Source organism: Mercenaria mercenaria, chromosome 19 (genome assembly GCF_021730395.1).
Source record: "Mercenaria mercenaria strain notata chromosome 19, MADL_Memer_1, whole genome shotgun sequence".
In the NCBI taxonomy this organism is placed as follows: Eukaryota; Metazoa; Mollusca; class Bivalvia; order Venerida; family Veneridae; genus Mercenaria; species Mercenaria mercenaria.
The window spans coordinates 6,309,826-6,326,555 of NC_069379.1; the positions used below are offsets into that span (position 1 = coordinate 6,309,826).

General features: G+C 35.1%; 1 protein-coding gene across 1 annotated transcript; it reads left to right on the forward strand.

Annotated features, from left to right (window-relative positions):
• Positions 1-92: 92 nt before the first annotated feature.
• LOC123542475 (uncharacterized) lies at positions 93-15,619 on the forward strand. Its single transcript, XM_053531640.1, has 16 exons — positions 93-189; positions 493-550; positions 851-1,015; positions 1,714-1,918; positions 4,142-4,858; positions 5,156-5,301; positions 6,182-6,268; positions 6,567-6,680; positions 7,129-7,242; positions 7,844-7,957; positions 9,380-9,471; positions 10,726-10,797; positions 11,477-11,576; positions 11,888-11,988; positions 12,262-12,330; positions 13,382-15,619. The coding sequence occupies exons 1-16, from the start codon at positions 142-144 to the stop codon at positions 13,532-13,534; spliced, it is 2,355 nt and encodes a 784-aa protein (XP_053387615.1). The 5' UTR covers positions 93-141; the 3' UTR covers positions 13,535-15,619.
• The last annotated feature ends 1,111 nt before the right edge of the window (positions 15,620-16,730 follow it).

Here is a 16,730-nt window from a genome sequence, read left to right on the forward strand (position 1 = left end):
TATTTTTCAATGTTTTACGAAAATAGAACTTTTAATCGTGGCGCAATGTCAAACATTGACACGAATCCTTACGTTATCACTTAACAGTGAAATAGAACAGACGCTCAACAAAACTATTTCAGCTCGATAAAGTCTTTAAAAATGGCAAGATTACGAAACTCAGTTGGATACCTTTTCCTTTTTATTTGTGTGAGTAATTATTTTGTTTAACCATGTATTCTTCTAATCATAAGAGAAAAAGTATTGCTGGCCGACACTGATGATATATAAAAAAGTGGAAACGGAATGTGCAAATTTCTCTATTAGATCATGTTTACCTCCCGTTCTTACAATAACCTTTTATCAAGTATTTGACTAACAAAAAATTGACCTAAAAATAAATTAAAATCATTCGTTATAATGGCTTGAATAAATGAATCAGTATCTATACATACGAAGGTTAAGATGAGGTTTCAAATTTTGTTATATGTATCTTTTCCTATTGTTTTACAGTCCGTGTTTGCAACTGAAATATCTGCAAGTAGCGGACAAGTATGCAGGAAGGAAAAAAGTAAGCTTGGCAAATATGAAAATACCGAAAACAAACTCTTGTTCACAGTTTGTTCGTAATAAAAAGTTGTTTTCCAGAAGCACTGTTAGAATGTTTTCTATTATTAGAATTTCTTCAGATTTAAAATTTTTAAATCAGTATACAGATCAATACCGTTATGCACGTAATGGAGATTTTTTTTTTGTAATTGTATCTTCTTTTTCTGTTAACTATTTTATTGACAGGCATACACAATTCCAGTATCTTTAGTGTACTAAATGCATATCCACGTATATTAACCGTAAATTCTTATACTTTTAGATACAAGAGGTCGACACTTCCTGGTGACTTTTCCCCCCTTTTATAGTGGTGGCTCTGACAAAGAATGTATCATATATATAGCAAGCGAAGGCCACGGAAACGCATTAATTACTAAACACGTGGATCAGACAACGACACAAATTGGAAACTACAATTTATCCAAAGGTTTGCTGATACACATTTTCGCGTTTACATAAAGATAAATGATAGATTCATATCAAAAGTATATCTGTCTATCCCTATAATGATATGTTTGAAAGTTCTTTCAGAATAGTTTTATTTTCTGTCAGAAGCATGCCTTTTATTTTATACTCTTCTGTGAAATACTGAAATTTATCTGTGAAATAAAATTGATATTTTCACTGTTTGAAACAGTTTTTCACTCGTACAGAACTACATGTACATTTGAATGCGAAATGATGCGAATTATAAATGATAGGAAATTCCTTGCAAAATGTTCTTCAGTAAAGGTAAAGATGTATAAAAATAATAAAAGGATCATAAATATTTACATTTTATCATAATAAAATGTCAAAGAAATCAGATAACGTAATAGAACTATTTATAATTTTTCTACAAAGATATCCTGACGTCTCGACATTTTCACGTTATGATACGATACACGTGACGTTGCGCGGGCAAACTGAATATATTTTGGTTAAAACCATAAAAAAATGCATAAAATAAATAGAAAATTTGTTTGTTTCACTGTAAGATCGAAATATATTTCACTCGTGAACACCAAAATTTACATTTTCACTCGTGGCTGCGCCACTCGTGAAGATATTACATTATAGTGTTCACTAGGTGAAATATATTTCGATCTTACACTATAACAAACAAATATCCTCTATATATTACAGGGGTTGTTCACGTGAAAATAGACTGTGCGTCAATAATACAATCATCCGTGGGAAGGAAAATAAAGGTTATTGAAGTGGAAACTACTACTGATGTTGCCGTTTATGCAGCAGGATATAAATTACATAGTGCAGCGACGTATGTAGTATTTCCATCGAAAACTCTTGCCAACAGTTATGTCATTCCAACATACAAAACAGTCTCTTCGTAAGTAAATTTATATTCAAGCATACACGTTTAAACGTTGGTGTCAGGATATCAAATATTTATTCTAACACGACCAGAAAATAACCTATATACATGTAGAGCAAAATCTATCTCGGGTTATTCTGCAATATACCACTCGCGTGCAATGACGTCATCCGATCCAGGTGTGTAGCGCGGTCGTAAAAAGTAGTTACCACTTTTTTCTAACACTGTTGATACTAGTATGTCGTGTTAGAATCGAAATAATAAGTTCCCAAGTGTGATTTATCATAGAATAACCCGGGTTTTGAGTTCTTATGCGAAACAATATATCACGAAGGCCTACGGCCTTCGTGATATATTTTTACGCATAAGAACTCAAAACTCGGGTTATTCTACGATAAACCACGTTTGGGAACTTATTATTTCTTAAATAATCCACTGATTAATTTTATATAAATGTATTCCAGCAAAATGATTCCAAATCTCCAAAACAATTAGGGCGGAAATATAACGACAGCCCTACTGCTGCACGGAGATAGGTGTAGATACCCTAATATTATCACACCTATACTGCATTTAACATTTTACACGTGCTTTAAAAATATTAATTTCGATGTAGCCGACGTATTGAAGAAATACAATACAGACCTAAACCTGATCTTGCACACCTAGTATTCCATGCGGCGTAATGTATAAAATACGAAAAACATAATAGACTTTAAGAAAACGATTAAAACATATATCAACAGAGGTAGAATGAATTGAACAGCAAATTACTACGGTGTTCCATTAAGACCAGCTCTTGCTCCCTTTGAACGCGAAGCACGAAGGTGCACGACAGTACGATGGCGAAGCGCGACAATACGACGGACTGTCACCATCGTACTGTCGCGCTTCGCCATCGCACTGTCGGGTTGTCACTATCGTACTGTCGCGTTTTGCCATTGTACTTTTGCGCTTCGCGTTCACAGGGAGCAGGCGCTTGCCCTAACGGAACACCGTAAATTAAACATTTGGCGATGAGCCAATCTACAATTAATAACTTTGCTTGTCGATGTTATGATGCGGGCATTTCCGTAAGCCAGTTGAATTTCACTGCCTCATTTGTAGTCAGCGACCTTAACAATTTAGCAACAACATTTTTCAAATATAGATTTCAAACTCTGAAGAAATTTTGTTACAGATGTGTTATTATGTCTCCTACCACTCCAATGAGACAGTTTGATTTACTCCTGCCTGTGTGTCCGTGTGTGTGTGTGTATGTCTGACTGTCTGTCACAAATCTTGTTCGCGCTCTAAGTCGAACAGTAAATCTGATCTTCACCAAACTTGGACAAATTGTGTTTGAAAATAAGTCCTCGGCCAAGTTCTATAACCAGCCAAATCGGCCCAGGCAGTTCGAAATTATGGTCCTTGAATTACCAAAAATACCGATGCCTGTGATTCAGTTCTTGGTGCATGTCTGTCACAAATCTTGTCCGCGTTCTAAGTCGAACAGTTCTCATCCGATCTTCACCAAACTTAAACAAAAATTGTTTGCCAATAAGTCATCGGCCGAGTTCGATAACTAGCCAAATCGGCTAAGGCACTTCGGAATTATGGCCCTTGAGTACCGAAAATACTGATGCCAGTGATACGGTTGACTCAGATACATAATGGAGAAGAAATGCCAATCTAGATGATAAGACAGTTGTGGGAGGCATGCGCTTTTCTCAAAAGCAGCTTCTAGTTTTCATCATATTTCCGATTTCCATTGTAATCTGTTGATTTTAAGGAATTTCAAATAAATTCAATAAGTGCAATAAGAATTATCAGCAATTCACAAAATATGATAACGTTCACACTTAATTGGAATTCAGACTTCAATAATGATGATGCACCACAAATAGACCTATGCAGATTTCTTTGGTTTAGCAAAGTACCTAGCAGTTAAGTGCAGTGTATGGTTATAGAATTAGGTTGTAATTCTGACTTGTCTAGATGTTGTTATTATACCGACGTGTCCATTTCATCAAACAAAGTTCTTTTCTGCATTCGCCTCAGACTAATACGACATTTAAAGTCTTAAACATAGAAGTCGGTCTTATGTACGCATATCATACCGGTTACCTGTTGAAATATATTTTTGTTTTCAGCATTCTAGTGTTTCCGGTGGTTCATGGTGAGTTAGCATAATTCATAAAAAATATTATTCCCAAAAGCCTTTATTTCTCCTCACTTTTGTATTTGTTTTTGTTTCAGAAATTGGTATAATTACATTCTCATAACAAGTTTGAATAATGACACCACTATAACAGTCACTAATTTCAATGGCAACCACAGTGAAAAACTAAATAAACTAGAGAGCTACACTCAACGAACAGCACAAGACCCGAATGTTTCTAGTGTGACAAGTAATAAAGCCATAAACATTTTGTATGGTTGTATGTGCACTACGGTTCCAAGCAGATTAGGAATAGATTGTGACGGACTGTATGACTCTCAAGTTCCGGTTAGATATTTCGGAACTACTTTTATTATTTCCCCTGTGATACCAAAATCTGGTTACGCGGTACGTTTATATGCCAACACAACTTCCGCTACAGTGAGTGTAAAATATTCAAATACCACTTCGCAAGGAAGTGTATCATTCACAGGAATGCATGAGCTCCAATTTGGAACGGACGCTACTGTAATAACATCGGATAAACCTTTGAATGTAATACAGTATGGATACACTGCTAAGAGATCTGATCATGTAGACTATGGGGACGCATTCATGGCTTCTGTGCCGGCGGTTACACACTTTAGCAATAACTACGTATTCCCTACGCCATTTCCGGACAAAAACTTTACTTATAGGATAGCAGTAACGATACAAAACAATCACTTCAACGGTCTTCTTCTTGATGGCAGGAACGTGTCAAGCATGAACAATCAAGGAACGTGGACTCCGCCGTCACCATTCAACAATTTCACGTATCTATTATTCTTTTTACGTACATGATAGACATACAATGTATGAATTGAATATCCCACGCAAACCTTGTAATCCTCTGCTACCTTAATCATAAACATTAAGTGTACTTTTCCATTTGCTTTACCACATTTACATTTTTTATGATTTAAGTGGAAAACTTACTTTACATTTGGACAGATGTTTAACGTATAATTATTTTAAATAAAACACTGTTTTAATATGACAGCTGCACATAAGAAAAAAAGGGCATAAAATGATAATTTATATTTCAATATATGATATAAACAATTTTTTAGTATAGTTACGCTGGAATTGTCCCCTGGTAACCACATACTTAATCATCTATCTCAAGATGCAAGATTCTCAGTGTTACTGTATGGTTTGAAACAAAAGTATGGCTTCGGATTGTATTTAGGATTTTCCTTCGCCGATAAGGATTCAGGTATGCTCCCTTCGTTATAATACAAAATACTATATAGCGGTTATAAGACACAGCATTCGCCGTGCGGTCAAATCTATAAGAAAATCCTTTGAAAGCATGTAGTCTAACCAATTAAGGTAATAGTAGATTCTATTGGATTAAGTCTGTTAGTGGAGGCAGTGAAATGTACAAATGTACATGCGCAGCGCTGTTCAGACAGTGTACAACATGCTTAGGGTAGTGAATAACACTTAATCTTTAAAGCCTTCAACGATTTGTATAATTCTTATTATAGTTAACAGTACATAAATCTTTACATTCTTAGAAAGGGCTGTTAAGCAGGTCAAGCAAACGGATGATAGTGCGCATTACTACAAAAAGGTATAGGTCACTATAGGGAATAATATATCTTTCTAATAAGTTGTTTTAAAACAAGGGTTCAAGTAATGGGTAATCCATTGTATCCCAAAAAAAATCCTGCGTTTTATACGAGACTGCCTGCTTTAGGGAACCTGTCACATGTCTTCTTCTTATGTTTTTCTTCTTATAAATTTATGTCCTTTTTTGTGCAGTTCCAGAGAGTTATATCCACTTAGCCATTAAAAATTCATAACATAGAACTGAACCGCTTTTTCAAAAGTTTGTGAAACGGTTCCCTAGTGCAGGCAACAGTGTTTGAAATGCAGACGTTTGACATAAGTGACATTTGTTAGATTTATTGATTTAGCAATTTTTCGCAACAATAGTATAATTAGGTCGTTCAAAAATACGTGTTAGTAGCTTTAGTATGGTAAGCAATTTAAACATTCTGATAGAAGTTTACACAATAATCGTTTTATATCAAATTCTATGTAAACTGAACACACAAGTTTAAACACAAGTCATAATGAGTAAATTACAGAGTATACATGCGAAAATGGTGGATATATTTCCGGAGAAGGAAACTGCACGTGCCTTAATGGATTTACTGGTCACAATTGTGAGCATAGTAAGTATTCATGTCAAAACAGTCTTTCAAATTTCTTTTGCACGAAAATCAACTGTATAAATAATTTACGACAATGGTGGTACTTAGCAAGCTGGATGGCACATTGTGGAAATTAGGTCTTGTTCAGTTACGTTGATGTTTATGTCCGACCTTATGATTAGAGAATGTTTCGTTTTAAAACACTTTTATGTCAAGACAAAGGTTGATGCAATTATTTATCTGACTGTATAAAAGTATTATTAGGTAATTGCTGTAGTGATACTTTGTCAGGATAATGAATATTCTTTATTGTCTATAGATATTGACGAATGTAGCTCAAATCCATGCAAGAATGGCGCCAGGTGTGTTGATGGGATCGCAAGTTACAAGTGTGTATGTAACTCCGGATACACTGGTTCCAACTGCGGAACAGGTTCGTGTTCAGCTATAATATATTATATTTTCAAGACGATATTCTGTTATATCTAAAGGATACTAATAAATAAGCTGGAAAGATAAACAAAGATGTTAGAGTAGACGCATATGTTAGACTTTATCTTGCAAATAAATGGTTGAATAAGATATCGATGAAAGTAGATAAGGCCATGAATAAGGGATAAATGTTAGAATACCAATTGCACATACACTTAATTCAACCTTTCCGAAAGTATATTGTATATCTAAATTGTACATTGTGTATGTTAACTGATACTCTTCGCCATAACAAAAAAATGGAAATACTAGTATTAAACTTAAAACATCTGAAGGTATATGAAAAGAATAACAATGCACATGTTTCGTTTTTGAGAGAAAAAAAGGTATCAAAATGCATTGAATTTTATCATGGAATGATAACTGGTATTTTTTTTTTGAAATGTAAGATATTGACGACTGCTATACCAGCCCGTGTATGAACGGAGCAACTTGTGTTGATGGAGTCTCAAGATATTCATGTGTGTGTAAGCATGGATACACTGGTCACAATTGTCAAACAGGTAAGTGTCCTATGATAAAACTTCATTTATAAAGATTGTTTTTGAATCGTATCATAACAACACAAATAGAACCACGTATTAAAGGGAATATATAATCATTGTGATGCAATCTTATGTAAACAAGAGCTCGTAGAATATGAAATGCCCCTTTAAAGCATTCAGTAACTACATAAGGAACAGAAATTATTTTGTCACTGTGCACTGGACGTTTGTCGTACTGACCTCAACGCAATAATTATGGGTCATATACCAGTCATAAGTGACTTTTGTATCAAATTAGACCAAAACATTCTCCAGTTAATTTGGCAAAAAAAAGTTCTACTGTTCTGGGTCAGTGTCACCTTGACCTTTGACCTACTGACGTCATCTGCTGGTCATAATCAAACTCCTTATCAAGTTTCGTGATCCTAGGCCCAAGCGTTTTGAAGGTTAGCGTCCGTAAACGGTTTAACTGTTCCAGGTCACTGTGACCTTGACCTACTAACCTCAAACTCAAAAGGGGTCATTTGCCTGTGATGATCAACCTCCCTATCAAGTTTCGTGATCCTAGTGTCACTTACTTGGTAATGATTATCATTTTGTATATCGTATTTACTCAAAGATATCGACGAATGCAGTAGCAATCCTTGTATGAATGATGGAACATGTACCGATGAAATATCAAGTTACAGATGTGCATGTCGTCCCGGATATACCGGTCAGAACTGCGAAACATGTAAGTAAATTACAGATGTCTGTGTCAACTCGATACACTGGACCAGATCGGAACTGCTAAACATGTAAGTAAGTGAAAGATGTTTCAGACAGAATTACGAAACATGTAAGTATATCACACGTGTGCGTGCCCTCTCGGAGATACCGGTCAGAATTACGAAACATGTAAGTATATTACATGTGTGCGTGCCCTCTCGAAGATACCGGTCAGAATTGGTCAGAATTGCGCAACTTGTAAGTATATTACACGTGTGCGTGCCCTCTCGGAGATACCGGTCAGAATTGCGAAACTTGTAAGTATATTACACGTGTGCGTGCCCTCTCGGAGGTACCGGTCAGAATTACGAAACATGTAAGTATATTACACGTGTGCGTGCCCTCTCGGATATGCCGGTCAGAACTGCGAAACATGTAAGTATATTACACATGTGCGTGCCCTCTCGGAGATACCGGTCAGAACTGCGAAACTTGTAAGTATATTACACATGTGCGTGCCCTCTCGGATATACCGGTCAGAATTGCGAAACATGTAAGTTTATTACACATGTGCGTGCCCTCTCGGAGATACCGCTCAGAATTGCGAAACTTGTAAGTATATTACACATGTGCCTGCCCCCTCGGATATACCGGTCAGAATTGCGAAACTTGTAAGTATATTACACATGTGCGTGCCCTCTCGGATATGCCGGTCAGAATTGCGAAACTTGTAAGTATATTAACGGTTTAACTGTTCAAGGTCACTGTGACCTTGACCTACTAACCTCAAACTCAAAAGGGGTCATTTGCCTGTGATGATCAACCTACCTATTAAGTATATTACACGTGTGCGTGCCCTCTCGGAGATACCGGTCAGAACTGCGAAACATGTAAGTATATTACACGTGTGCGTGCCCTCTCGGATATACCGGTCAGAACTGCGAAACATGTAAGTATATTACACGTGTGCGTGCCCTCTCGGAGATACCGGTCAGAACTGCGAAACATGTAAGTATATTACACGTGTGCGTGCCCTCTCGGAGATACCGGTCAGAACTGCGAAACATGTAAGTATATTACACATGTATGTGCCCCCTCTGATATACCGGTCAGAATTGCAAAACATGTAAGTATATTACACGTGTGCGTGCCCTCTCGGATATACCGGCCAGAACTGCGAAACATGTAAATGTATTAACTCAAATAGATTTTGAAATGTGTGTTTTAATTTACATGTAAACATTATTTTATTAGGGGTGTTCATATTTTGATAACTTTCCGCCCAGCTTTCAGTGCGTACATTAAAGATAAAGATATTGCATGTTACAAAGATAAATATCTAACAAAAGTAAAGAGTGCCTCTACAGATTCAAAGTCAACTAAACTTATTAACTTATGACGATATCACTAGCTTTGTCTAAAGTAAAAGCAAACAATATTTTTTCAGCACTGCAGACAAAGGATCTGACGTGTTTCTCTTGCGATTACACGTCTGCCCCGTCCTATTGTGACAACATAGAATATTGCTCTGGTGACAAGGTAAATATTTGTGCAGCATAAAATGTAGCGATACAGACGAACGCTACAATATTAGATCCAAACAAACAAGTCAGTTAAACCAAGCTAAAATGTTGTATACTTGCAGTAATTGTATTATGTCTATTTTCAAGATATGTTATCTTGAACGTTTAACATATTACGAGGGCTACAGTGCATTGTGCTCAAGTTATTTTCTAGAAAATTAGCACATTTTGAGTGTTGCCATTTATGATACTCCTTTCTCTCGTGTTTCCCTGGAGCATTTTACGCATTATGTTTCCGCCAATGTTTATCATATTATGAGGACTGCCATTCATTATACTATGCTCTCTCGTGCTTTCTTGAGCATTTTACGCATTCTGATGGTAACAATTCATTGTGTTGATGCGTTTCCTTCAATGTTTATCTCATTATGAGTGTTAACATTCATTATACTCTATTCTGTTATGTTTTCTTGAGGCTTTTACGCATTCTGATGGTAACAACAATTCATTGTCTTGATTATCTCATTTGAGTGTTTTTTGTTGTGTGTTAAAATAAATGTGGTGGGGTTAGTGATTTCCCCTGCTACAATGGTCTGACCAAAGGCTATATTTCCTGTAGCATGTAATATTCTAAATCGGAGGATCCGCAGACCCCCATCTGCTTTACAACTTCCACCGTCTATAACTAATAAAATTCCTGATCAGTCTTTGTACTCACTCGTTTTCCATAGGTGTTTCCTTAACAATTTCACATGGCTAGCATTCATTGTACTCTATTTTATTTCCATGTGTGTTCGATTGATCGTGTAACACATTCTCTGTGAATTGAACACATTTTTCTAGATGTATTTTGTAGAACGTCTAGCAAATTCAAAGAGCTGCATTGTACTCGCACGTTTTCTACATTCAAAGCGCTACCAATCACTTTTCTATATTTGTTTTCCAGATGAGTTTCCTTTCATAATTAATAAACTTTCTCAGTGTAACATACTTTGGTACTAATTTGCTTTACGGTTCTATTTCTGGAACATTTAACTCTTTCTAACGCCTACCTGTCATCGTATTCAGTCGAGTTTCCTTTAAAATTTTATACATTCTCATGGATACCATTCATTGAATTCTTCTTGTTTTGCTGGTGTGTTTCATTGAACATTTAAAACCTTCTTAGGGTTCACGTTCATTGTACTCTATTCATTTTCCAAAATGTGTTTCCTTGGACGTTTCATACATTCTCATGACACCCATTCATTGTACTCTATTCGTTTTGCAGATGTGTTTCATTGAACGTTTAACACATTCCCAAGGATACCAGTACTACAAGTCCGGATGTAAAGATAGACAGGTCAGTACTCTTGACTTGGAAAATTGATTTTATTCTAGAATTTAAAACTATAGTCAAACTTGTTGTATATAATATATTTGCTACAGTGTTCAGTAAGCTCCTTCCTTTTATTGGCCGTGCGATGGCGACACACAAGACCATGATGGCGAAGTGTTACAAATATTTAAACATTTCACATTACGCCATCATACGCCATCATCGAAGTGCGAGATAACAATGGTGAACAGCGAAAGTACGAATATTTTGCGATTTCGCACTTCGTCATATCTCGCTTCGCCATAGTGATCTCGAGCTACCCCATTATGGTCTCGAACTTCGCCGTCGTGGTCTCATGCTTTGTCATCGTGCTCTCGCGCTTTGCGGACGGTCATTATCAGACAGGTGGCGATTCGGCCTAACGAAACACCGTTATTTGCAGATGGCCCTAACAGTTTTAATGAACGACAAGTAGTGGTAATATTCTGCAGAGCCACATAGTCTCTATCCTTAATTGAACAGATCGCATTATAATTCCGGGCTTTCATTTCACGTATAGCTCATTTACAGCATTACTTTAATGGAATACTTCTCGGTTCAAAATGTTAGTCAGCATGATATAATTGATCTGCTTTCCTTTAAACGAATAACTAAACATTTTATTATACCACATTTTGTACAATTATATCTTGATTGTTCTTAGATCTGCAGCCAGGAAAGCCAAGCTGATGCACAATCCGGCAAATCCTGCTTGCAATGTTGCGAAGGCAGTTTTTGCAACTCGCAAGGTTGTGGAGACCACGGTATATATCTATTTGTTTTAACAGTGTAGATGCATTTACCAAATCGTGCTGTAAAGATATACCTCGTAGAAGCATATAGCCAAAACAGCATTTCTTTGAATTAGTTATAGCATATTTAGGTGAAATTTTATCACTAAGTTATACAGAACCTCAAAAACGCCTCATATAAACACAATTTTACACAGGAGCAATTACCTACATTCAAGTTCATGCAAGTTTGCATTTTGTGAATCTATTATAATCTCTTCACATCCGCACACGAAGTTTCACACATATTCTTATAGTTTGAGATTTAAAATGTGATTTTACAGGCCTACCACCTATAGGGACAAGGGGCCCGTTGTGCCTAGACTGTTCATTTGTCAGTGATCCTAAACTGTGTCACAAGGTCGCATTCTGTTCTTCAGATGAGGTAAATTGTAACGAATTATTTTAAAGGAAAACAAATTGGAAACGTTTTTATATATATATAACATAATATAATTGCAGTTATATATGTAAGACTAACGGGGATCGCAATTCTGTATCAAAAGCTTGAACGGGTTGTAGGATTGAATTAACTTTGTTTTCTGGTTTTCGTGCATGAGACTACTAACTATCATTTCGAGTCCGCAACCTTAAGAAAACAAAACTAAGTAATATATGCGTTGTGTCCAAATAAATTCATCGTTTTCATTTCTTTTAGAAATGCCACATTGAAGAAGTGGGATGGGGATCGAACTTCATATACCATCTTGGTTGCAAGTCCAGTCATGTAAGTGATTCGCGTTCTGACATCAACTACTCAGACTCAATCTATTTTAAAACACATTAATTTACATACATGCACAAAAGTGTAACGATTTTTTAAACCAGAGGAAACAAAACAACAGTTGAATTAATTTTTGCAATTTCTTTAAATGAGAAGAGGCCGGCTTGAAAGCAATTTACAGTTTGATATCGTTTGATATCTTTGACATACATTTTGATATGTCATTAACTACAAATTTGTCAATGGTAGATTTACGTTGAAATATATGCTCAGTTTATTTGACCTATATTAAGTATTTAACAATCAAATGTGTAAGTTCATTTGTTTTGCGCTTCTTGTGTGTAAACGTTCTGATACACATTAGTAAATAAGTAACATTAAAATCCTTGCTTGTAACAATTCTGAAACACATAAGTAACGAAAAACAGTATGATTTGAAAAACTAATGATGAACAGATTGTAACAGATTAAGGTTGCAATACATATTTCGTGTCAAAATGGAAGTAATACATTATTTAAGAAATGTTTATGCAACAAAATCACTTTATGTACACTACGTCACAGTTATAACGTCATGGCGTAGCGCTGCGAGACAAAACCACGCAAAAAAACGTCCAAGTAGTTGGTGAATATCGCCAATTAAAGCTGAACATAATAACCCCTAATATTGTGTTAAAATCGAAAAAAATATATTTCGATGTTTGTCGTTCAGATGCATATTATTACGTCACATAATTCATTCGCATGTGACTTTATTCAACGACAAAGCATTGTTTAAGATATATCATTTCTTAATCAGCTTTCAGTAGAGTGATTATCACTTTCAGGAGCTTTCTACGTATCTTATTTACATATAGATGAAATAGATAAAGAAACATAAAAGTACTGAATTGCTTTAAAATGGTCCTTCTGTTGTTATTACTAACTAATGAAAAGCATGTTCTGGCTTTCGAAAACTATGATATAAATCTTGAGTGGTGCATCATTAAAGCAATTTAACACACAAAAAATATCTATAGAGATGCTCACCTGCTTTAATTGTCATAATTTTCAGGAATGTGCATTTGAAGAATCCAACAGAATGGTCAGCTCTAACACTATTACGTCACGGTCCTTGCCTGCATGTGAAATGTGTTGCGATGCAGATTTTTGCAACCGGAACTGCACAAAGCATGATACCGACAACCAGCAAGCCATCATTGGATAAAAGAACTATGTCATGTTCTTTTCTAATTAGTGACGTCATTTATGATGTCATTTATTTTTTCATTTTTTTGTTGTTGTTTTTTCGAGTGGCTAATTATGCCAAATTAAGATAGTTTTCGAATTAGTGACGTCATTTATGATGTCATTTCCTTTTTTTGTTTTTCTTCTCTTTTTAATTATGATGTCAAATTAAGATAGTTCAGGTACTAAAACTGTTATTTTTCTAACAACATTATCCGCCATGTTTCTTTTCATTCTCGCCATGTTGCTAAAATTGATTCAAAAGTTAAAGTGTATAAATTTACTCTGTATGAAAATCATTCAAGTGCTAAGATACATGTAGGAGTGAAAATTAATTGGATCAAGGTTGAAATGAAATAAAAGAACATTTTATCTGATTACTTTCATTATTTATGCATTTATTTTTATTGAGTCGGCTAAAGGCTGAAAGCCTTTTGACGAGTCCTTGCTATCCAACGATTCTCTAAATGGACCAAATAACACAGTGAAGGGATGTAGTTCCATTAGATTTCTCAAACTTCAATCAGTTCACTGCATGAATGAAGTTAAGTTGTGTCAATTCCCTTTGCTATGACCAATATATGATGTAATCTGTCATATTTATGACTTGTAATTGTGCAATTCTCGAATGTAACTCATTAAGCATAAATGTGCATTTTAAGAATTGCGCAGGCTTACAAAGCTTGGGTAACATCCAGCGAAAGACAAAAAATAGTTCCACAGGGCTCCAGATAAGATGCGTATTAGCGTAAATTACGTATAGAAATAATGCAAATACGCATGTCTAATAATTTCTAAGCGTATAAAAACGTATATAAAATTACAGAAACGCACACAATGCTTTTTTAAAAACAAAATCTGAATCGTCTGGATGCGTTAGGTAACATAGCCGATCAGCCTTAAGTCTCCCACATTGAACGTAAACACGCATCGTATGATTTCTATAAACTTTGCGTGGGTTGAATTTTGCAGTCAGTAAACGGATAAATTATCGGAAGAAGAAGCTCTTACTGGTTTGTTTAGTTACTACTGATATTAAAAATGATTTTAATTCTTATTTTTCGAGAAATAAACAAATCGGCGAAACATTAAATTGTATTTTCTTGTAGTTTTTGAAATCGAAAGTAGATCGTCTATGTTTGGCTGCTTTCACGAAACGAAATAACTTTTTTATGAAAAGATTTAAATAAGAGGTAATTTAACCGTAAACTTCAATGTCAGATACTGCCAATTGCTGCTAAATGTCTTCGTATCATCACAATTTGTAAAATATATTGTTCAAACTGGAGAAAAGTGTAATCGTATCCGGATATAATATTTTGGGTAAATATCGAGCTGTGTTATGAAATTTTAAGAAAAAAACTAAAAACAAACTGAAACTGGTAGACTATACTGTCAGTACATCAATCATTAGCCGACTCAGGCCATTCAGGCCTTTGATTTATAATAATTTGCATTAATCGATATATCATTCAATGGTAAAAATAGTGTTATTATTACATTTTGATTTGAGTGTACAAGAGAGGAACAAAAGTTTAGTGATATACAATTTCATTTTGCGATTAGCGATAATTTACAGTAATTGAACGGACTACACGAATTGGATAGTTTTAATTTTGAATTGATTTTTCCAATATAAATATTCTGCATTATATAAATATCAGAGGGTGTTCACTGTGTATAGTTGAGCTTTGAAGGTCGTATGGTTTCAGTTATGAATGCAGCTGATTGCAAACTTCTTTTTTTTTTCATTAATCCCTCAACAAACGTCTTTATATTTCCTCGATCCTTCTAGTAGATGTCTATAGATTCAGCAGTCTCTCTAGAAGACGTCTCTAAATTTCAGAAATCATACTAGCAGACGTCTGTAAAGTTCAACAAGCCTTCAGGCAGACGTCTTTACATTTCATCTTTCACTCTAGTAGACGTCTTTAAATTTCAAACGCCCTCTAAAAGACGTCTTTAGATTTTAGCAAGCCCTCTATTGGCAATTTTACAAATGTTACCATTAAAGTCGGTTAACTGTCATTTAACTCTGCTATTTATACGTAATAAGACGATTAAGAGTCCGTTACGTTATCGATTTTCTTTTGAATGGCGTTAACGTAAATCTCATTTCATTTGTGATTTTGAAGATTAAGATTTATGGTAAATGATGTTAATACTAATAAAACATGGTAATGGATTACAATAGTTTGTTTTAACTGTCTTTTTGTTGAGTTTTATGTCACATCGATAAAATTTATTTGGTGAATTTTCAGCTTAAATGGTGCGGGAAGGTACCAGGTGTCCCTTCGTATGTTATTTCATCACAGACTAGGGCCTGTGTAGAATCACCGACCCTCTATTAGCCAGCTGGATGGCTTCCTCACATGGAGAATTCAACGCCCCGAGCGAGGCTGGAACCAACATCAATGAGGGGCAAGTGATTCAAAATAAACGACTTAATCAGTAGGCATCTATAAGAAAGTATTGCTCGGTTAGTTTTATTTTCTCTGTTATTTGTACAGATTGAAATGAAGACAATTTAAAGATAAATCCTTTAAGGCACTAGCCTCCAAATCGCTTGACAAAAACAAAAAAGATTTTTAGATATCTAAAAAAAAATGCTATATTTCGTAAAAATGCTTTGAAACTTAATTACTGACAAACTATTTGCTATAAAAACATATGGAAATTAGTTGTTTCTACTACTTTCATGACGAAAATCTATATTTAAAGCGCACTGAACACTAAATGCTAATAGCGTTATCGGTAAAGAAAGAGAAAACTTCTTTATAGGCGCGGTAATCCGGGATTGATTCCCGACGCGGTCATCTTTTCTGTTGATTTGGCATTTTTTAAATAGTTAAGAAACAAAAACTCTCATTCTAATGTTTATAATATCACAAACATTCAATTTAAAGTGGAATTATATGCATTTTTCAAGTAAAAAATCAGTTGAAATAGATGTGTATGTAAAAAGGATTGTGGAAATTATAGCTTTTAACCGAACATACCAAACTCTTCCGGTAACCAGTACGAAATAATAGGTTACCAAACATGACTTTTTCTTATTTTGACTGGGGCTGTCCTTTTAAAAAAAGTCAAACTGCAAACAGGAGTTGCTTCCCTTCTACTTCAGAAGTTTCTATTTTTAGGTAAGGGAGATCATTGCGTAGAAGATTGAAGAAAAT

What these genes read in the sequence shown, in the direction of transcription:
- LOC123542475 (XM_053531640.1), top strand. Translation starts at nt 142, where the DNA reads ATGGCAAGATTACGAAACTCAGTTGGATACCTTTTCCTTTTTATTTGT. An exon ending in ACATACAAAACAGTCTCTTC is followed by an intron (nt 1,919 to 4,141) that starts GTAAGTAAATTT and finishes TTTTTGTTTCAG; the next exon opens with AAATTGGTATAATTACATTC. An exon ending in GCAAGGTTGTGGAGACCACG is followed by an intron (nt 11,577 to 11,887) that starts GTATATATCTAT and finishes GTGATTTTACAG; the next exon opens with GCCTACCACCTATAGGGACA.